At 48.3% G+C, this 25399-nt stretch overlaps 1 protein-coding gene across 1 annotated transcript in view; it reads left to right on the top strand.

Annotated features, from left to right (window-relative positions):
* The window catches only part of LOC140392375 (C-type lectin domain family 4 member E-like), an 89997-nt gene that overhangs the window by 25320 nt on the left and 39278 nt on the right, over positions 1-25399 (top strand). Inside the window, exons 5-7 of the mRNA XM_072477670.1 lie at positions 10309-10512; positions 14150-14292; positions 20528-20634. Of these exons, the coding sequence (XP_072333771.1) occupies positions 10309-10512; positions 14150-14292; positions 20528-20634 (454 nt within the window). The remainder of the gene's footprint in view (positions 1-10308; positions 10513-14149; positions 14293-20527; positions 20635-25399) is intronic.

Consider the following 25399-nt stretch of genomic DNA (forward strand, 5'->3'; position numbering starts at 1 on the left):
CACTCTGATATATCCCACACCCCTCACTGTAATACTCTGATATAACCCACGCCCCTCACTGTAACACTCTGATATATCCCACAGCCCTCACTGTAAAACTCTGATATATCTCACACCCCTCACTGTAACACTCTGATATATCTCACACCCCTCACTGTAACACTCTGATATATCCCACACTCCTCACTGTAACGCTCTGATATAATCCACACCCCTCACTGTAACACCCTGATATATCCCACACCCCTCACTGTAACACTCTGATATAACCCACACCCCTCACTGTAACACTCTGATATATCCCACACTCCTCACTGTAACACTCTGATATAACCCACACCCCTCACTGTAACACTCATACCCACACCCCTCACTGTAACAGTTTGATATATCCCACACTCCTCACTGTAACACTCTGATATATCCCACACCCCTCACTGTAACACTCTGATATATCCCACACACCTCACTGTAACACTGATATACCCCACACCGCTCACTGTAACACTCTGATATATCCCACACCCCTCACTGTAACACTCTGATATATCCCACACACCTCACTGTAACACTGATATACCCCACACACCTCACTGTCACACTCTGATATATCCCACACTCCACACTGTAACACTGATATATCCCACACCCCTTACTGTAACACTCATACCCACACCTCTCACTCAAACACCCAGATATATCCCACACCCCTCACTGTAACACTGATATATCCCACACCCCTCACTGTCACACTCTGATATATACCACACTGTAACACTGATATATCCCACACCCCTCACTGGAACACTCATACCCACACCTCTCACTGTAACACCCTGATATATCCCACACTCTCACTGTAACACTCTGATATATCCCACAGCACTCACTGTAACACTCTGATATATCCCACACTCCTCACTGTAACACACTGATATATCCCACACCCCTCACTGTGTCACCCTGATATATCCCATACTCCTCACTGTAACACTTTGATATATCCCACAGCCCTCACTGTAACACTCTGATATATCTCACACCCCTCACTGTAATACTCTGATATATCCCACACTCCTCACTGTAACACTTTGATATATCCCACACCCCTCACTGTAACACTCTGATATAACCCACACACCTCACTGTAACACTGATATACCCCACACCCCTCACTGTAACACTCTGATACATCTCACACCCCTCACTGTAACACTCTGATATATCCCACACTCCTCACTGTAACACTCAGATATAACCCACACCCCTCACTGTAACACTCTGATATATCCCACGCCCCTCACTGTAACACTCTGATATAACCCACACCCCTCACTGTAACACTCTGATATATCCCACACTCCTCACTGTAACACTCTGATATATCCCACACTCTCACTGTAACACTCTGATATATCCCACACCCCTCACTGTAACACTTTGATATATCCCACACTCCTCACTGTAACACTCTGATATATCCCACACCCCTCACTGTAACACTCTGATATATCCCACACACCTCACTGTAACACTGATATACCCCACACCCCTCACTGTAACACTCTGATATAACCCACACCCCTCATTGTAACACTCTGATATATCCCACAGCCCTCACTGTAACACTCTGATATTTCCCACACCCCTCACTGTAACACTCTGATACACCCCACATCCCTCACTGTAACACTTTGATATATCCCACACTCCTCACTGTAACACTCTGATATATCCCACACCCCTCACTGTAACACTCTGATACATCCCACACACCTCACTGTAACACTGATATACCCCACACCCCTCACTGTAACACTCTGATATATCCCACACCCCTCACCGTAACACTGTGATATACCCCACACCCCTCACTCTGACACTCTGATATAACCCACACCCCTCATTGTAACACTCTGATATATCCCACAGCCCTCACTGTAACAATCTGATATTTCCCACACCCCTCACTGTAACACTCTGATACACCCCACATCCCTCACTGTAACACTCTGATATATCCCACACCCCTCACTGTAACACTCTGATATATCTCACACCCATCACTGTAACACTCTGATATATCCCACACTCCTCACTGTAACACTCTGATATATCCCACACCCCTCACTGTAACACTCTGATACACCCCACATCCCTCACTGTAAAACTCTGATATATCCCACACTCCTCACTGTAACACTCTGATATATCCCACACTCCTCACTGTAAAACTCTGATATATCCCACACTCCTCACTGTAACACTCTGATATAACCCACACACCTCTCTGTAACACTGATATACCCCACACCCCTCACTGTAACACTCTGATATACCCCACACCCCTCACTGTAACACCCTGATATATCCCACACCCCTCACTGTAACTCTCTGATATATCCCACACCCCTCACTGTAACTCTCTGATATATCCCACACCCCTCCCTGTAACTCTCTGATATATCCCACACCCCTCACTGTAACTCTCTGATATATCCCACACTCCTCACTGTAACACTCTGATATAACCCACACACCTCACTGTAACACTGATATACCCCACACCCCTCACTGTAACACTCTGATATACCCCACACCCCTCACTGTAACACCCTGATATATCCCACACCCCTCACTGGAACTCTCTGATATACCCCACACCCCTCACTGTAACACTCTGATATATCCCACACCCCTCACTGTAACTCTCTGATATACCCCAGGCCCCTCACTGTAACTCTCTGATATATTCCACACCCCTCACTGTAACTCTTGATATATCCCACACCCCTCACTGTAACATTCTGATATACCCCAAACCCTTCACTGTAACTCTCTGATATACCCCACACCCTTCACTGTAACACTCTGATATATCCCACACTCCTCACTGTAACGCTCTGATATAACCCACACCCCTCACTGTAACACCCTGATATATCCCACACCCCTCACTGTAACACTCTGATATAACCCACACCCCTCACTGTAACACTCTGATATATCCCACACTCCTCACTGTAACACTCTGATATAACCCACACCCCTCACTGTAACACTCATACCCACACCTCTCACTGTAACACCCTGATATATCCCACAGCTCTCACTGTAACACTCTGATATATTCCACACTCTCACTGTAACACTCTGATATATCCCACACCCCTCACTGTAACACTTTGATATATCCCACACTCCTCACTGTAACACTCTGATATATCCCACACCCCTCACTGTAACACTCTGATATATCCCACACACCTCAATGTAACACTGATATACCCCACACCGCTCACTGTAACACTCTGATATATCCCACACCCCTCACTGTAACACTCTGATATATCCCACACACCTCACTGTAACACTGATATACCCCACACACCTCACTGTCACACTCTGATATATCCCACACTCCACACTGTAACACTGATATATCCCACACCCCTTACTGTAACACTCATACCCACACCTCTCACTGTAACACCCAGATATATCCCACACCCCTCACTGTAACACTGATATATCCCACACCCCTCACTGTCACACTCTGATATATACCACACTGTAACACTGATATATCCCACACCCCTCACTGGAACACTCATACCCACACCTCTCACTGTAACACCCTGATATATCCCACACTCTCACTGTAACACTCTGATATATCCCACAGCACTCACTGTAACACTCTGATATATCCCACACTCCTCACTGTAACACACTGATATATCCCACACCCCTCACTGTGTCACCCTGATATATTCCATACTCCTCACTGTAACACTTTGATATATCCCACAGCCCTCACTGTAACACTCTGATATATCTCACACCCCTCACTGTAATACTCTGATATATCCCACACTCCTCACTGTAACACTTTGATATATCCCACACCCCTCACTGTAACACTCTGATATAACCCACACACCTCACTGTAACACTGATATACCCCACACCCCTCACTGTAACACTCTGATACATCTCACACCCCTCACTGTAACACTCTGATATATCCCACACTCCTCACTGTAACACTCAGATATAACCCACACCCCTCACTGTAACACTCTGATATATCCCACACCCCTCACTGTAACACTCTGATATAACCCACACCCCTCACTGTAACACTCTGATATATCCCACACTCCTCACTGTAACACTCTGATATATCCCACACCCCTCACTGTAACACTCATACCCACACCTCTCACTGTAACACCCTGATATATCCCGCAGCCCTCACTGTAACACTCTGATATATCCCACACTCTCACTGTAACACTCTGATATATCCCACACCCCTCACTGTAACACTTTGATATATCCCACACTCCTCACTGTAACACTCTGGTATATCCCACACCCCTCACTGTAACACTCTGATATATCCCACACACCTCACTGTAACACTGTTATACCCCACACCCCTCACTGTAACACTCTGATATAACCCACACCCCTCATTGTAACACTCTGATATATCCCACAGCCCTCACTGTAACACTCTGATATTTCCCACACCCCTCACTGTAACACTCTGATACACCCCACATCCCTCACTGTAACACTTTGATATATCCCACACTCCTCACTGTAACACTCTGATATATCCCACACCCCTCACTGTAACACTCTGATACATCCCACACACCTCACTGTAACACTGATATACCCCCCACCCCTCACTGTAACACTCTGATATATCCCACACCCCTCACCGTAACACTGTGATATACCCCACACCCCTCACTCTGACACTCTGATATAACCCACACCCCTCATTGTAACACTCTGATATATCCCACAGCCCTCACTGTAACACTCTGATATTTCCCACACCCCTCACTGTAACACTCTGATACACCCCACATCCCTCACTGTAACACTCTGATATATCCCACACCCCTCACTGTAACACTCTGATATATCTCACACCCATCACTGTAACACTCTGATATATCCCACACTCCTCACTGTAACACTCTGATATATCCCACACCCCTCACTGTAACACTCTGATACACCCCACATCCCTCACTGTAAAACTCTGATATATCCCACACTCCTCACTGTAACACTCTGATATATCCCACACTCCTCACTGTAACACTCTGATATAACCCACACACCTCTCTGTAACACTGATATACCCCACACCCCTCACTGAAACACTCTGATATACCCCACACCCCTCACTGTAACACCCTGATATATCCCACACCCCTCACTGTAACTCTCTGATATATCCCACACCCCTCACTGTAACTCTCTGATATATTCCACACCCCTCCCTGTAACTCTCTGATATATCCCACACCCCTCACTGTAACTCTCTGATATATCCCACACTCCTCACTGTAACACTCTGATATAACCCACACACCTCACTGTAACACTGATATACCCCACACCCCTCACTGTAACACTCTGATATACCCCACACCCCTCACTGTAACACCCTGATATATCCCACACCCCTCACTGGAACTCTCTGATATACCCCACACCCCTCACTGTAACACTCTGATATATCCCACACCCCTCACTGTAACTCTCTGATATACCCCAGGCCCCTCACTGTAACTCTCTGATATATTCCACACCCCTCACTGTAACTCTTGATATATCCCACACCCCTCACTGTAACACTCTGATATACCCCACACCCTTCACTGTAACTCTCTGATATACCCCACACCCTTCACTGTAACACTCTGATATATCCCACACTCCTCACTGTAACACTCTGATATATCCCACACCCCTCACTGTAACACTCTGATACACCCCACATCCCTCACTGTAAAACTCTGATATATCCCACACTCCTCACTGTAAAACTCTGATATATCCCACACTCCTCACTGTAACACTCTGATATAACCCACACTCCTCTCTGTAACACTGATATACCCCACACCCCTCACTGTAACACTGATATACCCCACACCCCTCACTGTAACACCCTGATATATCCCACACCCCTCACTGTAACTCTCTGATATATCCCACACTCCTCACTGTAACTCTCTGATATATCCCACACCCCTCACTGTAACTCTCTGATATATCCCACACTCCTCACTGTAACACTCTGATATAACCCACACACCTCACTGTAACACTGATATACCCCACACCCCTCACTGTAACACTCTGATATACCCCACACCCCTCACTGTAACACCCTGATATATTCCACACCCCTCACTGGAACTCTCTGATATACCCCACACCCCTTACTGTAACACTCTGATATACCCCACACCCTTCACTGTAACTCTCTGATATATTCCACACCCCTCACTGTAACTCTCTGATATATCCCACACCCCTCACTGTAACTCTCTGATACATCCCACACCCCTCACTGTAACTCTCTGATATACCCCACACCCTTCACTATAACTCTCTGATATATTCCACACCCCTCACTGTAACACTCTGATATACCCCACACCCCTCACTGTAACACTCTGATATACCCCACACCCCTCACTGTAACACTCTGATATACCCCACACCCTTCACTGTAACTCTCTGATATACCCGACACCCTTCACTGTAACTCTCTGATATATTCCACACCCCTCACTGTAACTCTCTGATATATTCCACACCCCTCACTGTAACACTCTGATATACCCCACACCCTTCACTGTAACTCCCTGATATACCCCACACCCTTCACTGTAACTCTCTGATATATTCCACACCCCTCACTGTAACACTCTGATATATCCCACACCCCTCACTGTAACACTCTGATATATCCCACACCCCTCACTGTAACTCTTGATATATCCCACACCCCTCACTGTAACTCTCTGATACATCCCACACCCCTCACTGTAACTCTCTGATATATTCCACACCCCTCACTGTAACTCTCTGATATATCCCACACCCCTCACTGTAACTCTCTGATACATCCCACACCCCTCACTGTAACTCTCTGATATACCCCACACCCTTCACTGTAACTCTCTGATATATTCCACACCCCTCACTGTAACACTCTGATATATCCCACACCCCTCACTGTAACTCTTGATATATCCCACAGACCTCACTGTAACTCTCTGATATACCCCACACCCCTCACTGTAACACTCTGATATATCCCACACCCCTCACTGTAACACTCTGATATATCCCACACCCCTCACTGTAACACTCTGATATATCCCACACCCTTCACTGTAACTCTCTGATATATTCCACACCCCTCACTGTAACACTCTGATATACCCCACACCCCTCACTGTCACACTCTGATATATCCCACACCTCTCACTGTAACACTCCGATATACCCCACACCCCTCACTGTAACACACTGATATATCCCACACCCCTCACTGTAACACTCTGATATATCGCACACCCCTCACTGTGACACACTGATATACCTCACACCGCTCACTGTGACACTCTGATATATCGCACACCCCTCACTGTGACACACTGATATATCCCACACCCCTCACTGTAACACACTGATATATCCCACACCCCTCACTGTAACACTCTGATATATCCCACACCCCTCACTGTGACACTCTGATATATCGCACACCCCTCACTGTGACACACTGATATACCTCACACCGCTCACTGTGACACTCTGATATATCGCACACCCCTCACTGTGACACACTGATATATCCCACACCCCTCACTGTAACACACTGATATATCGCACACCCCTCACTGTGACACTCTGATATATCGCACACCCCTCACTGTGACACACTGATATATCCCACTTCCCTCACTGTAACAAACTGATATATCCCACACCCCTCACAGTAACACTCTGATATATCCCACACCCCTCACTGTAACAAACTGATATATCCCACACCCCTCACTGTAACACTCTGATATACCCCACACCCCTCACTGTGACACTCTGATATATCCCACACCCCTCACTGTAACACTCTGATATACCCCACACCCCTCACTGTGACACTCTGATATATCGCACACCCCTCACTGTAACACACTGATATATCCCACACCCCTCACAGTAACACTCTGATATATCCCACACCCCTCACTGTAACAAACTGATATATCCCACACCCCTCACTGTGACACTCTGATATATCGCACACCCCTCACTGTGACACTCTGATATATCGCACACCCCTCACTGTAACAAACTGATATATCCCACACCCCTCACTGTGACACTCTGATATATCCCACACCCCTCACAGTAACACTCTGATATATCCCACACCCCTCACTGTAACACACTGATATATCCCACACCCCTCACATTAACACTCTGATATATCCCACACCCCTCACTGTAACACTCTGATATATCCCACACCCCTCACAGTAACACTCTGATATATCCCACACCCCTCACAGTAACACTCTGATATATCCCACACCCCTCACAGTAACACTCTGATATATCCCACACCCCTCACTGTAACACTGTGATATATCCCACATCCCTCACTGTAACACACTGATATATCCCACACCCCTCACAGTAACACTCTGATATATCCCACACCCCTCACTGTAACACTCTGATATATCCCACACCCCTCACAGTAACACACTGATATATCCCACACCCCTCACAGTAACACTCTGATATATCCCACACCCCTCACAGTAACACTCTGATATATCCCACACCCCTCACAGTAACACTCTGATATATCCCACACCCCTCACTGTAACACTGTGATATATCCCACACCCCTCACTGTAACACACTGATATATCCCACACCCCTCACAGTAACACTCTGATATATCCCACACCCCTCACAGTAACACTCTGATATATCCCACACCCCTCACTGTAACACACTGATATATCCCACACCCCTCACAGTAACACTCTGATATATCCCACACCCCTCACAGTAACACTCTGATATATCCCACACCCCTCACAGTAACACTCTGATATATCCCACACCCCTCACTGTAACACCCTGATATACCCCACACCCCTCACTGTAACACACTGATATATCCCACACCCCTCACAGTAACACTCTGATATATCCCACACCCCTCACTGTAACAAACTGATATATCCCACACCCCTCACTGTGACACTCTGATATATCGCACACCCCTCACTGTGACACTCTGATATATCGCACACCCCTCACTGTAACAAACTGATATATCCCACACCCCTCACTGTGACACTCTGATATATCCCACACCCCTCACAGTAACACTCTGATATATCCCACACCCCTCACTGTAACACACTGATATATCCCACACCCCTCACAGTAACACTCTGATATATCCCACACCCCTCACTGTAACACTCTGATATATCCCACACCCCTCACAGTAACACACTGATATATCCCACACCCCTCACAGTAACACTCTGATATATCCCACACCCCTCACAGTAACACTCTGATATATCCCACACCCCTCACAGTAACACTGTGATATATCCCACACCCCTCACTGTAACACTGTGATATATCCCACATCCCTCACTGTAACACACTGATATATCCCACACCCCTCACAGTAACACTCTGATATATCCCACACCCCTCACTGTAACACTCTGATATATCCCACACCCCTCACAGTAACACACTGATATATCCCACACCCCTCACAGTAACACTCTGATATATCCCACACCCCTCACAGTAACACTCTGATATATCCCACACCCCTCACAGTAACACTCTGATATATCCCACACCCCTCACTGTAACACTGTGATATATCCCACACCCCTCACTGTAACACACTGATATATCCCACACCCCTCACAGTAACACTCTGATATATCCCACACCCCTCACAGTAACACTCTGATATATCCCACACCCCTCACTGTAACACACTAATATATCCCACACCCCTCACAGTAACACTCTGATATATCCCACACCCCTCACAGTAACACTCTGATATATCCCACACCCCTCACAGTAACACTCTGATATACCCCACACCCCTCACTGTAACAAACTGATATATCCCACACCCCTCACTGTAACACTCTGATATATCCCACACCCCTCACTGTGACACTCTGATATACCCCACACCCCTCACTGTAACAAACTGATATACCCCACACTCCTCACTGTAACACTCTGATATATCGCACACCCCTCACTGTGACACTCTGATATATCCCACACCCCTCACTGTAACACTCTGATATATCCCACACTCCTCACTGTGACACTCTGATATACCCCACACCCCTCACTGTAACACTCTGATATATTCCACTCTCTCACTCTTTCTCCATCTCCCAGGTTTTCTATCCAACCGGATGTTAGACATGTGTCAAAATGATCAAGCCATCGAACGCCAACGTGCTGGCCTGTTGAACAGGACCTTGGCTGGGTCTATGTGGAACCAGTCAATGCTGGAGGGAAAGTTCCAGAACTTGTCTGCGGCCTTCGCCCTGACCAGCGAGAGGGCAAACTCGCTCTGCAACACCTTCCACAAATTATCAGGTGCGTGCAAGCTAACAGTTCACTTTTCCCCACTGTACCTCCCACATTTTGTCCCTTTCTGGGATTCCTGGCCCCTTCTTTCCCCACCTGCAAGGGGCCAGATCCCCCCACGACCCCCTGGAACACCGGAGCCCGCCCGCGCCACCAGGTCCCGCCGGTAAGGGACCTACTCTAATTTACGCCGGCGGGACCAGCTACAGACGGGCGGGACTTCGGCCCATCGTGGGCCGGAGAATTCGGGCGGCCCTGGCGCCCATTGAGTCGCACCGGACCCCGCCATTCTCCGGCGCGACTCACGCCGGCCCGGTTTTTGGATGGCGGGAGAATTGGGAGGACGGTGGGGGCGGGATTCACGCTGACCCTCGGCGATTCTCCCACTCGGCAGGGGGTCGGAGAATCCCGCCCCACGTCTCTCAGCAGCTGTCCATTCAGATAAAGGTGTTTTTGATTCCGTCCTTCGGAAGGACAACCCCACATATTTGGCGCATTCCAATTTTCTAGCCACTGGAAATTCATCCCACCGGAAAACCAAGACATGATGAACTCAGGGGGTTAGTTTATTCGGGCACACTCAAACGCTGGAGCTGGGTTGCATGTTTGCCTTCTCCTTGGCCCACAGGAAGAAAGAGAGTGGGGGTGGTGGGGAGATTGGGAGGGGGGTGCAAGGTGCCTATGAATAGAGAATGTAAGAGACACAGGGCAAAGATCCCAGTGAAGTCAATTATTGTTCTGTGCCAGTCCAAATTCCCGAATCAAAAATCCAGTGGTGTATTCCTTCACAGAGAACGGCACGTTGAAGACTGATGCGGGGGCAGCGCGCTGGCACAGTGGTTAGCATTACTGCCTCATGGTGCTAGGGTCACAGGTTCGATCCCTGCCCTGGCTCACTGTCCGTGGAAGATGATTTTGACAATGAGGAAAGCACGCAGAGAAGGATCAATCTCACAGTCGGTGGTATTTCTCGCGGACAGGAGTGGAGGGGGTGGGGGCGGTGGAGTCATTTAAACATCACCCAATTTTCCCGCTCTCCACCCCTCTGTGAACAGAAATGATTTTTTTTTCTGCTTCCCCCTTCATGAATGATGGTATAAATGGTGACATATTTTCCCAACCCTTAACTTTGGAGAGTTTCCAATCCTCTGTTCATAACATGCATAGCACACTCGAGGCAAGCTGAAAATGAAAGAGTTGGTTTATTTTTACACACACACAGGCGAGAAGGGTTTCACACATTCCATCCCAATTTACACACACACAGGCGAGAGGGGTTTCACACATTCCATCCTATTTTACACACACACGGGCAAGAGGGGTTTCACACATTCCATCCCATTTTACAGACACACACAGGCGAGAGGGGTTTCACACATTCCATCCCAATTTACACACACACAGACGAGAGGGGTTTCACACATTCCATACCATTTTACACACACACGGGCGAGAGGGGTTTCACACATTCCATCCCAATTTACACACACACAGGCGAGAGGGTTTTCACACACTCCATTCCATTTTACACACACACAGGCGAGAGGGGTTTCACACATTCCATCCCATTTTACGCACACACAGGCGAGAGGGGTTTCACACATTCCATCCTATTTTACGCACACACAGGCGAGAGGGGTGTCACACATTCCATCCCATTTTACACACACACAGGCGAGAGGGGTTTCACACATTCCATCCTATTTTACACACACACAGGCGAGAGGGGCTTCACACATTCCATCCCATTTTACACACACACAGGCGAGATGGGTTTCACACATTCCATCCTATTTTACACACACACAGGCGAGAGGGGTTTCACACATTCCATCCCATTTTACACACACACAGGCGAGAGGGGTTTCACACATTCCATCCTATTTTACACACACACAGGCGAAAGGGGTTTCACAAATTCTATCCCATTTTACACACACACAGGCGAGAGGGGTTTCACACATTCCATCCCATTTTACACACACACAGGCGAGAGGGGTTTCACACATTCCATCCCATTTTACACACACGGGCGAGAGGGGTTTCACACATCCCACCCCATTTTACACACACGGGCGTGAGGGGTTTCACACATTCCATCCCATTTTACACACACGCGCGAGAGGGGTTTCACACATTCCATCCCATTTTACACACACACAGGCGAGAGGGGTTTCACACATTCCATACCATTTTACACACACACGGGCGAGAGGGGTTTCACACATTCCATCCCATTTTACACACACACGGGCGAGAGGGCTTTCACACATTCCACCCCATTTTACACACACACAGGCGAGAGGGGTTTCACACATTCCATCCCATTTTACACACACAGGCGAGAGGGGTTTCACACATTCCATCCCATTTTATACACACACAGACGAGAGGGGTTTCACACATTCCATCCCATTTTACACACACACGGGCGAGAGGGGTTTCACACATTCCATCCCATTTTACACACACACGGGCGAGAGGGCTTTCACACATTCCATCCCATTTTACACACACAGGCGAGAGGGGTTTCACACATTCCATCCCATTTTACACACACACAGGCGAGAGGGGTTTCACACATTCCATCCCATTTTACACACACAGGCGAGAGGGGTTTCACACATTCCATCCCATTTTATACACACACAGACGAGAGGGGTTTCACACATTCCATCCCATTTTACACACACACGGGCGAGAGGGGTTTCACACATTCCACCCCATTTTACACACACACAGGCGAGAGGGGTTTCACACATTCCATCCCATTTTACACACACACAATAAATGGGAATTGTGGGAAAAGGAACAGGATTCTGGGCACCACAGCAATAAAACACGAATGTCAGATTTACACGTGTCCAGAGTCCAGAATCATGGGCGAAATTCTCCGGAAACGGCGTGATGTCCGCCGAGTGGCACCCAAAACGGCGCAAATCAGTCGGGCATCGCCCCACCCCAAAGGTGCGGAATGCTCCGCATCTTTGGGGGCCGAGCCCCAATGTTAAGGGGCTAGGCCCGCGCCGGACGAATTTCCACCCCGACAGCTGGCGGAAATGGCCCTTGGTGCCCCGCCAGCTGGCGCGGAAATGACATCTCCGGGCGGCGCATGCGCGGGAGCGTCAGCGGCCGCTGACGGCATTCCTGCGCATGCGCAGTGGAGGGAGTCTCTTCCGCCTCCGCCATGATGGAGACCGTGGCGAAGGCGGAAGGGAAAGGGTGCCCCCACGGCACAGGCCCGCCCGTGCCCAGAAACTCTCTGCCCAATAAAATCAATCGGGCACCCCATGTTCCTGTGTAACAGGCTCGAGAAGAGCTGAATGGGCTAATCCTGTTCCTGTGTAATAAGATTGAGATGGGCTGAATGGCCTCCTCCTGCTCCTGTGTAACAGACTCAAGAAGAGCTGCATGGGCCTCCACTTGGCCTTCTGAAACAGGCTCAAAAGGGGCTGAAGGGCCTCCTCCTGGTCCTGTGTAACAGGCTCGAGATGGACTGAATGGGTCACCTCCTGGTCCTGTGTAACAGGCTCAAGAGGGGTTGAATGGCCTCCAATTGTTCCTGCGTAACTGGCTTGAGAGGGGCTGAATGGACCTCTTCCTGTTCTAATGTATTTCACTGATTGAAGTCGTTATTATTTCTCAGGGTCTCTCTGTCTGAGAGATTGGAACGTTCAGGACCAAACATGCTATAAATTTTCAACGGTTCAAAGAGACTGGAACAACTCAAAACAAGAATGTGAATCCCAAAACGCACACCTCGCCATCATAAATACACCAGAGAAACAGGTGAGAATGATGCGAGCATCTATCAGAATGAGTTAGAGAGAGAATCTCCCACGACACTGTCCCCATCAAACACTCCCAGGACAGGTACAGCACGGGGTTAGATACAGAGTAAAGCTCCCTCTACACTGTCGCCATCAAACACTCCCAGGACAGGTACAGCACGGGGTTAGATACAGAGTAAAGCTCCCTCTACATTGTCCCCATCAAACACTCCCAGGACAGGAACAGCACGGGGTTAGGTACAGAGTAAAGCTCCCTCTACACTGTCCCCATCAAACACTCCCAGGACAGGGACAGCACGGGGTTGTAATGACATGTAGACTGACATGAAACGAAGGGGGAATCAGAACGCCCAGCTGTGGCACGGCCACTAGAGGGCACTACACATCTCATTATAAAACCAGACACACACGAGACCCTCCTCTCACTCCTGGCAGGGACTGTAAGGTTAGCACCAGAATAGTTTAGATCTCAGGCTCGGTCACCACATGTGGCCTAGATCCCAGTTGTACAGTTAGTCATTATACTGAGTTACGAGAGTTAGATCAGCAGAGTTATTTATCCAGTTGTTATTACTGAATAAATCCTTTTAACTTACTTCAAGGACTGGAGTGTCTTTCAACGTCGTCTATAGTCAGTGGCAACTTATGTTAATCAAACAGCATAACATAACATGGTACCGGTAGTGGCTGCTGCATCTACCTAGGTAAATTCAGTAAGTTTAGGGAAACAATCAAGACAGCTATTCGACAACAGAAGCATCCGGAACGACCCTGTCGAATCCAGGCACGATGGACACACCACAAGCTCCTCATCACCTCAGGACCAACAGTAACCTTAGTGTTAACTGACACTTGGTTAAACAAAAATTCCAACTGTATGTAGAGGCGTCTGATTTAACAAACGCGACCGATGCTCGGAAAACAGCTCTTATTGGTTACTGCTGGTGATCACGCATTAGAGATCTACAAATCGTTTAACTATACAGATGGGCAGGACAAAACTAAGTATGAAACCGTCCTTAAAAAATTTGATAGCCATTGCGAGGTCCAGGAAAATGAAATGTTTGAGCGCTACATTTTTAAGAAAAGGATGCAAGGAACAGATGAATCCTTCAACAGTTTTCTCACTAACCTCAGACTGCTCGCCCAATCTTGTAACTTTGGTGTACTGGCTGACCCGATGATCAGAGACCAGATAGTTTTTGGAATCCACTCTGATCCTCTCAGAGAGCAACTACTAAAGCTCAAACACATGACTTTAGAAATTGCCAAAGAAGCGTGCACGGTGCATGAACACTCAAAAACCACTACCTACAGTATAAGAGCTCTGAACATGGTAAAAAAGCCTCCCTCAAGGTCGAGTGTGTCCAGGCCATCTCCCAATTGCAGCGCCCCCATGTTTCTGACGGCAGCCATCTTGCGCCGAATTCGGGCCCTGCACATGCGCAGCGAAAGAAGATGTATGAAATGCCTGCAAACTGCTCCGCGCAGGCGCACCACGAGCGAAGGTATGAAATGGCCGAAAACCGCATCACGCATGCGCAAAGATGCACGGAACGTCATGACGGTGATGCGATGACATGCACAAATTGTGGAACTGCCCACTTTAGAAAAAAATGCCCTGCAACCGGCAAATACAGTCTCAACTGCGGGAAACTTAATCATTATGCTGCCCAGTGCAGATCTGCACCTCAATTCAGAAATCAAAGACCCCTCTTAAAGCAGAGTCGCATCAAAAGTGTGCAATTTCAAATGGATGAGGTGATCAAGGTAGTGCAATGAATCCAGACAAGGAATACCTGGATAAACCATTCCAAGTGGGAATCATCACCAAGTTTGAAACCTCCGCACAGAACACTTCGAAAGTGAAGTCAATCCATGCCATTGACGCTGAAGCTGAATATAACACAGTGTTGACTGTAAACAACTGCCCCATTAAGTTCAAACTGGTCACAGGTGCCTCTGCTAACCTGATCTCGAAGCTCGACTTTACGAAGATCAAGAACGCTCCCAAAATCCTTCCAGCTGCCTGCCAACTCCAGGACTACAATGGCAGCGCGAACTCCTCACTGGGGTCATGTCATTTAGCTATATTCAACAAAGACAGGGAGGCGAGCCTGAGGTTTGAGATTGTTCAACCTGACAAGTCATCGCTGTTAGGTGCGCAAACCTGCAAGCAACTGAACCTCATTCAAAGAGTCCACACCATCACGTCTTCTCATCACGCTCTCCAGACCAGCATTGATGGAATACTGGAACAATACCCAGCTGTCTTCAGCGGCATGCGCACACTTCCATATCAATATCAGATTCTGCAGCGTGCTGGTGCGAAACCAGTGGTTCACCCACCCAGGAGAGTGCCCGCTCCCCTGAGGGAACGGTTAAAATCAGAACTCGCGAGTCTTCAGAAGAAAGGCATCATCTCCAAAGTCACTGAACCAACTGACTAGGTCAGTTCGATGGTGTGCGTCAAAAAGCCCTTGGGGGTCTTAAGAATCTGCATCGATCCCAAAGATCTCAACAAAAACATCATGAGGGAACACTACCCGATCCCAGAAAGAGAAGAGATCACAAGCGAAATGGCACATGCGAGTTTCTTTACCAAGCTAGATGCATCCCAAGGATTCTGGCATAATCCAACTCGAAGAATCCAGCAGAAAGCTCTGCACCTTCAACACGCTTTTCGGCAGATTCTGCTGCAATCGAATGCCATTTGGGATCATCTCGGTATCTAAAATCTTCCACCGCATCATGGAACAGATGATGGCAGGGATAGATGGAGTTCGTGTCTACGTGGATGATGTTTATCATCTGGTCCTCGACTCCAGAAGAACATGTGTCGCGACTGAAGAGGGTATTCAGGCGCATACACGCGCATGGCCTCAAGTTAAACAGATCCAAATGCAGCTTTGGAATGTCCACGCTCAAGTTCCTGGGCGACCAGATATTGGAACGCGGTGTACGCCCCGACAAGGACAAGATGAAGGCCATTGAAGCAATGAAGTTCCCCGAGGACAAGAACGCGGTACTTTGCTTCCTTGGAAGGGGAATTTGTTCGGCAAATTTATCTAAAATTTGGCCACACACACCACGTCTCTACGACAACTGAATAAGAAGTCCACCTCTTTTGAATGGAAGACAGAAAATCAAAATGAATGGTTGGAGTTGAAGGCAAAGCTCACCACTGCACCCGTTTTCGCATCCTATGACCCTGTTCGTGAAACCAAGATTTCGACTGACACCAGTCAGGCTGGCATTGGAGCAGTGTTGCTGCAGAAAGATGACACCTCGTCATGGATCCCAATAGCATATGCATCACATATGACACCGACAGAGACTCGGTATGCTCAAATTGAAAAGGAGTGTCTCGGCCTTCTCACAGGCATTTTGAAATTTCATGATTACGTCTACGGCCTACCAACATTCACCGTTGAAACAGACCACGGACCTCTGGTACACGTCATACAGAAGAATCTCAATGACATGACTGCTCAAACATTCTACTCAAACTTAGAAAGTATGACTTCAATCTTATATACACGCCTGGCAAGGAACTCATCATTGCCGACGCGTTGTCTCGCTCAGTCACTTCACCAAGTGAACCACTAGTGATGATCCAACAAATTGGAGCCCAGGTACAAATGTACGCAGACAACCTTCCTGCAACGGACAAAAAGATAAGTCTCATCAGAGCAAAGACGGGCGCAGATCCCTTGCTGCAACGAGTAATTCACAACCTAAACCATGGGTGGCCGAAAGGGCAATGCCCGCAATTCTACAACATCAAAGACGACCTGGCATCAATGGTATACTGCTGAGAATGGACCGAATACTGATTCCGCTGCGTCTCAGGATCATGGTACTTCATCAGATCCATGAAGACCACCTGGGCATAGGAGCAGACGAAGGGCTCGACAAGCCATGTACTGGCCTGGCATCAATCAGGACATCACGGACATGGTCTTGAACTGTGAGACATGCCAGAAGTTCCAACCAGCAATGTGTAAGGAGGATCTGCAACCACACAACATGGAAACCTCTCCGTGGTCCAAGGTAGGCATTGACCTCTTCCACTCCAATGGTCGTGACTACGTACTACTCATAGACTACCACTCGAACTTCCCTGAAGTGCTGAAGATGTCTGACTTCACCTCACAAACCGTGATCAAAGCGTGCAAAGAGACCATCTCTCATCATGACATCCCAAACACGATCATGACTGACAATGGACCATGCTTTCACAGTCGAGAATAGATCACCTTTGCAAAGTGCTATAATTTCAAGCACATCACCTCTAGTCCGTACTACCCGCAGTCCAACGGCAAGCTGGAAAAGGGGGTGCACATAGTTAAACAGCTCATCAACAAAGCCTTGGAATCTGCATCCGACATTCATCTAGCACTACTCTCGTATCGTGCTGCTCCCTTAGCATCTGGCATGTGACCGGCTCAACTGCTGATGAACAGGGACCTGCGAACAACGCTTCCGGCCCTACACCTGCCTAATCCAGATCTCCTACCGGAGATACACAAGATGCGATGGCTTTGTGATGGTCAGAAGCATCACTGTGACAAACATGCAACCGATCTGGACACGCTATCTCCAGCAGACACCGTCAGAATCAGAATACCTGATGGTGGCTGGTCTGCTCCAGCTGTTGTTGTTCGACAAGCTGCACCCAGATAATACGTGATACAAACGGCTGATGGTGCCATCGTCCGCAGAAATCGAAGGGCACTTCAGAAAATACGGCCGCCACTGATCGCCCTTTCGCTGCCGTTTGTTGAGGCAATCCCTCAAGACATCCTGACCGATGTTTCCACTGGTCGTGAGACACACACAATGATCAAGCCAACAGCATCTCCAACGCCACCTCTCAGGAGGTCATCAAAGACAAGGCGTTTTCTCTGTACATAACAAAATTGTACATATCATATCATTATATCCAGCCCTGTCACACAATTACCCTAGTACCACACCTGTAATGTAAAACAAAAAGGGTAGATGTAATGAAGGGGACATGAAACTAAGGGGTTAATCAGAACACCTGGTTGTGGCACGACCACTAGAGGGCACTACACGACTCATTATAAAACCAGACACACACGAGAGCCTCCCTCTCACTCATGGCAGGGACTGTAGGATTAGCATCAGAATAGTTTAGATCTCAGGCTGGGTCACCACATGTGGCTCAGATCCCAGTTGTACAGTTAGTCATTATCACTGAGTTACTAGAGTTAGATCAGCAGAGTGTCGAACTCATTTATCTAGTTGGTGTTACTGAATAAATCCTTTCAACTTACTTCAATGACTGGAGTGTCTGTCAACATCGACTGTGGTCAATGGAAACTTATGTCAATCAACCAGCATAACATAACAGGCGTTAGATACAGGCTAAAGCTCCCTCTACACTGTCCTCATCAAACACTCCCATGACAGGTACAGCACGGGTTAGATACAGAGTAAAGCTCCCTCTACACTGTCCCCATCAAACACTCCCAGGAAAGGTACAGCACGGAGCTAGGTACAGACTAAAGCTCCCTTTACACTGTCGCCATCAAACACTCCCAGGACAGGTACAGCATGGGGTTAGATACAGAGGAAAGCTCCCTCTACACTGTCCCCATCAAACACTCCCAGGACAAGTACAGCACGGGGTTAGATACAGAGTAAAGCTCGCTCTACACTGTCCCCATCAAACACTCCCAGGAAAGGTACAGCACGGAGCTAGGTACAGACTAAAGCTCCCTTTACACTGTCGCCATCAAACACTCCCAGGATAGGTACAGCATGGATTTGATATAGAATAAAGCTCCCTCTACACTGTCCCCGTCAAACACTCTCAGGACCGGTACAGCACAGGGTTAGATACAGAGTAAAGCTCCCTCTACACTGTTCCCATCAAACACTCCCAGGACAGGTACAGCATGGGGTTAGATACAGAGTAAAGCTTCTTCTACACTGTTCCCATCAAACACTCTCAGGGCAGGTACAAGATGGATTTGATATAGAAGAAAGTTCTCTCTAATCTGTCCCCATCAAACACTCCCAGGACAGGTACTGCACGGGGTTAGATACAGAATAAAGCTCCTTCAACACTGTCCCCATCAAACACTCTGAGGACAGGAATGACACAGGGATAGGTACAGTGTAAATATATAGATACCGAGCTGTGTGTGTGAATAGAGTTTACAGCAAAAACTGCTCAAATTCCATTTTTATTTCTGCTGCAGAATTTACTCAACGAATTGATCAAGACCAAGAATGAAAATTATTGGATTGGACTAACGGATCGAACGGAGGAAGGGAAATGGAAATGGGTGAATGGGATCACAGTGAGGTGAGAGAACGGGAGAGAGTGTAGTTTGGGATTGATACAGGGCAATGGGGAGAGAGAGGGACTGTGGGATTAGTTTGGGATTGGTGCTGGGCTATTGGAAATGAGCTGGTCAGTGTGATTAGTTTGGGATTGATACAGGGCTATGGGGAGAGAGTGGGTCGGTGGGAAAATTTTGGGATTGATACAGTGCTATGAGAAGAGAACGGGACAGTGGGATTAGTTTGGGATTTATACCGAACTATGGGGAGAGGGCAGGACTGTGGGATTCGTTTGGAATTGATACAGGGCTATGGGAATAGAACGGAACAGTGGGATTAATTTGAGATTGATACAGGGCTTTGGGGAGAGTGTGGGACCCTGGCATTAGTTTAGGATTGACACAAGGCTATGGGGAGGGAACGGGACAGTGGGATTAGTTTGGGATTGATACTCGGCTATCGGGAACAAACTGGGCAGTGGGATTAGTTTGGGATTGATACAGGGCTATGGAGAGAGAGTGGGACAGTGGGATTAGTTTGGGATTGGTACAGGGCTATAGGGAGAGTGTGGAACCATGGGATTAGTACAGTGCTATGGGGAGAGTGCGGGACAGTGGGATTAGTTTGAGATTGATACAGGGGTATGGGGAGTGAGCTGGGCAGTGGAATTAGTTTAGGATTGATACTGGGCTATGGACAGTGAGCTGGGCAGTGGGATTAGATTGGAATTCATGCAGGGCAATGGGGAGAGAGCGGGACAGTGGGATTAGTTTGGGATTGGTGCTGGGCAATGGGAAATGAGCTGGGCAGTGTGATTAGGTTGGGATTGATACAGGGCTATGGTGAGTGAGCTGGGCAGTGGGATTAGGTTGGGATTGATACAGGGCACAGGGGAGTGATGTGGGCAGTGGGATTAGTTAGAGATTGATACTGGGCTATGGGAAGTGAGCTGGGCAGTGTGATTAGTTTGGGATTGGTGCTGGGCTATGGGAAATGAGCTGGGCAGTGTGATTAGTTTGGGATTGATACAGGGCTATGGTGAGTGAGCTGGGCAGTGGGATTCGTTTGGGATTGATACAGGGCACAGGGGAGTGATGTGGGCAGTGGGAATAGTTTGAGATTGATACTGGGCTATGGGAAGTGAACTGGGCAGTGGGATTAGTTTGGGATTGGTACAGTGCTACGGAGAGGGAGCGGGTCAGTGGGATTAGTTTGGGTTGGTACAGGGCTATGGGGAGCGGCGGGACAGTGGGATTAGTTTGGGATTGATACAGTGCTATGGAGAGAGAGCGGGACAGTGGTATTAGTTTGGGATTGGTACAGGGCTATGGGAAGTGAACTGGGCAGTGGGATTAGTTTCAGATTGATATGGGCTATGGGGAGAGAGTGGGGCAGTGGGATTGGTACTGGGCTATGGGGAAGGAGTAGGGCAATGGGATTATTTTGGGATTGATACAGGGCTATGGGGAGTCAGCTGGGCAGTGGGATTAGTTTGGGATTGGCACTGGGCTATGGGGACATAATCGAGCAGTGGGTTTAGTTTGGGATTGGTACTAGGCTATGGGGAGAGATTGGGGCAGTAGGGTAAATTTGCGATTGATGTTGGGCTATGGGAAGTGTGCTGGGCTGTGGGATTAGTTTGGGATTGGTACTGGGCTATGGGGAGAGAGTGCGGCAGTGGGATTAGTTTGCGATTGGTACTGGGCTATGGTGAGAGAGTGGGGCAGTGGGATTTGTTTGGGATTCATACAGTGGTATGGGAAGTGAGCTGGGTTATGGGATTATTTTGGGATTGATACAGGGCTATATGGAGTGAGCTGGGCAGTGGGATTAGTTTGGAATTGGCACTGGGCTATGGGCGAGGGAATTGAGCAGTGGGATTAGTTTGGGATTTGTACTGGGCTATGTGAAGACAGTGGGGCAGTGGGATTAGTTTGGAAATGATACAGGGGTATGGGGAGTGAGCTGGGCAGTGGGATTAGTCTGGGATTTGTACTGGGCTATGGGAAGACAGTGGGGCAATGGGATTAGTTTGGGATTGATGCAGGGCAATGGTGTGAAAATGGGACATTGTGATTAGTTTGGGATTGATACAGGGCTATGGGAAGTGAGCTGGTCAGTGGGAATAGTTTGGGATTGGTGCTGGGCTATTGGAAATGAGATTGTCAGTGTGATTAGTTTGGTATTGATACAGGGCTATGGGGAGAGAGTGGGTCGGTGGGAAAAGTTTGGGATTGATACAGGGCTATGAGAAGAGAACAGGACAGTGGGATTAGTTTGGGATTTATACAGAACTATGGGGAGAGGGCAGGACTGTGGGATTAGTTTGAAATTGATACAGGACTATGGGAATAGAACGGAACGGTGGGATTAATTTGAGAGTGATACAGGGCTTTGGGGAGAGTGTGGGACAGTGGCATTAGTTTAGGATAGTCACAAGGCTATGAGGAGGGAACGGGACAGTGGGATTAATTTGGATTGATACTGGGCTATCGGGAACAAACAGGGCAGTGGGATTAGTTTGGGATTAATACCGGGCTATGGAGAGAGAGTGGGACAGTGGGACTAGTTTGGAATTGGTACAGGGCTATAGGCAGAGTGTGGAACCGTGGGATTAGTTTGGGATTGATACAGGGCTATGGGGAGTGTGCGGGACAGTGGGATTAGTTTGGGATTGATACTGGGATTTGGAGACAGAGCGGGACAATGGGATTAGTTTAGGATTGATACAGGTCTTTGAAGAGAGAGCGGGACGATGGGATTAGTTTGGGATTGGTATTGGGCTATGGAGAGAGAGCGGGACAGTGGGATTAGTTTAGGATTGATACCAGGCTATGGGGAGGGAACGAGGCAGTGAGATCAGTTTGGGTTGATACAGGGCAATGGGGAGTGAGTTGTCAGTGCGATTAGTTTAGGATCAATACTGGGCTATGGAAAGTGTGCTGGGCAGTGGGATTTGTTTGGAATTCATGCAGGGCAATGGGGAGAGAGCGGGACAGTGGGATTAGTTTGGGATTGCTACTGGGATATGGAGAGAGAGCGGGACAGTGGGATTAGTTTGGGATTGATACAGGGCTATTGGGAAAGTGGGGCAGTGGGATTAGTTTGGGATTGATACAGGGCTATGGTGAGTGAGCTGGGCAGTGGGATTCGTTTGGGATTGATACAGGGCACAGGGGAGTGATGTGGGCAGTGGGATTAGTTTGAGATTGATACTGGGCTATGGGAAGTAAGGTGGGCAGTGGGATTAGTTTAGGATTGATACAGGGTACTGGGGAGTGATGTGGGCAGTTGGATTAGTTTGAGATTGATACTGGGCTATGGGAAGTGAACTGGGCAGTGGGATTAGTTTGGGTTTGGTACAGTGCTACGGAGAAGGAGCGGGTCTGTGGGATTAGTTTGGGTTGGTACAGGGCTATGGGGGGCGGCGGGACAGTGGGATTACTTTGGGATTGATACAGTGCTATGGAGAGAGAGCGGGACAGTGGGATTAGTTTGGGATTGGTACAGTGCTATGGGAAGTGAGCTGGGCAGTGGGATTAGTTTCGGATTGATATGGGCTATGGGGAGAGAGTGGGGCAGTGGGATTGGTACTGGGCTATGGGGAAGGAGTAGGGCAGTGGGATTATTTTGGGATTGATACAGGGCTATGGGGAGTCAGCTGGGCAGTGGGATTAGTTTGGGATTGGCACTGGGCTATGGGGAGAGAATCGAGCAGTGGGTTTAGTTTGGGATTGGTACTAGGCTATGGGGAGAGATTGGGGCAGTAGGATAAATTTGCGATTGATGTTGGGCTATGGGAAGTGTGCTGGGCTGTGGGATTAGTTTGGGATTGGTACTGGGCTATGGGGAGAGAGCGGGACAGTGGGATTAGTTTGGGATTGATACTGGGATTTGGAGACAGAGCGGGACAATGGGATTAGTTTAGGATTGATACAGGTCTTTGAAGAGAGAGCGGGACGATGGGATTAGTTTGGGATTGGTATTGGGCTATGGAGAGAGAGCGGGACAGTGGGATTAGTTTAGGATTGATACCAGGCTATGGGGAGGGAACGAGGCAGTGAGATCAGTTTGGGTTGATACAGGGCAATGGGGAGTGAGTTGTCAGTGCGATTAGTTTAGGATCAATACTGGGCTATGGAAAGTGTGCTGGGCAGTGGGATTTGTTTGGAATTCATGCAGGGCAATGGGGAGAGAGCGGGACAGTGGGATTAGTTTGGGATTGCTACTGGGATATGGAGAGAGAGCGGGACAGTGGGATTAGTTTGGGATTGATACAGGGCTATTGGGAAAGTGGGGCAGTGGGATTAGTTTGGGATTGATACAGGGCTATGGTGAGTGAGCTGGGCAGTGGGATTCGTTTGGGATTGATACAGGGCACAGGGGAGTGATGTGGGCAGTGGGATTAGTTTGAGATTGATACTGGGCTATGGGAAGTAAGGTGGGCAGTGGGATTAGTTTAGGATTGATACAGGGTACTGGGGAGTGATGTGGGCAGTTGGATTAGTTTGAGATTGATACTGGGCTATGGGAAGTGAACTGGGCAGTGGGATTAGTTTGGGTTTGGTACAGTGCTACGGAGAAGGAGCGGGTCTGTGGGATTAGTTTGGGTTGGTACAGGGCTATGGGGGGCGGCGGGACAGTGGGATTACTTTGGGATTGATACAGTGCTATGGAGAGAGAGCGGGACAGTGGGATTAGTTTGGGATTGGTACAGTGCTATGGGAAGTGAGCTGGGCAGTGGGATTAGTTTCGGATTGATATGGGCTATGGGGAGAGAGTGGGGC

The sequence above is a fragment of the Scyliorhinus torazame genome, chromosome 16 (genome assembly GCF_047496885.1).
Source record: "Scyliorhinus torazame isolate Kashiwa2021f chromosome 16, sScyTor2.1, whole genome shotgun sequence".
NCBI classification, from domain to species: domain Eukaryota; kingdom Metazoa; phylum Chordata; class Chondrichthyes; order Carcharhiniformes; family Scyliorhinidae; genus Scyliorhinus; species Scyliorhinus torazame.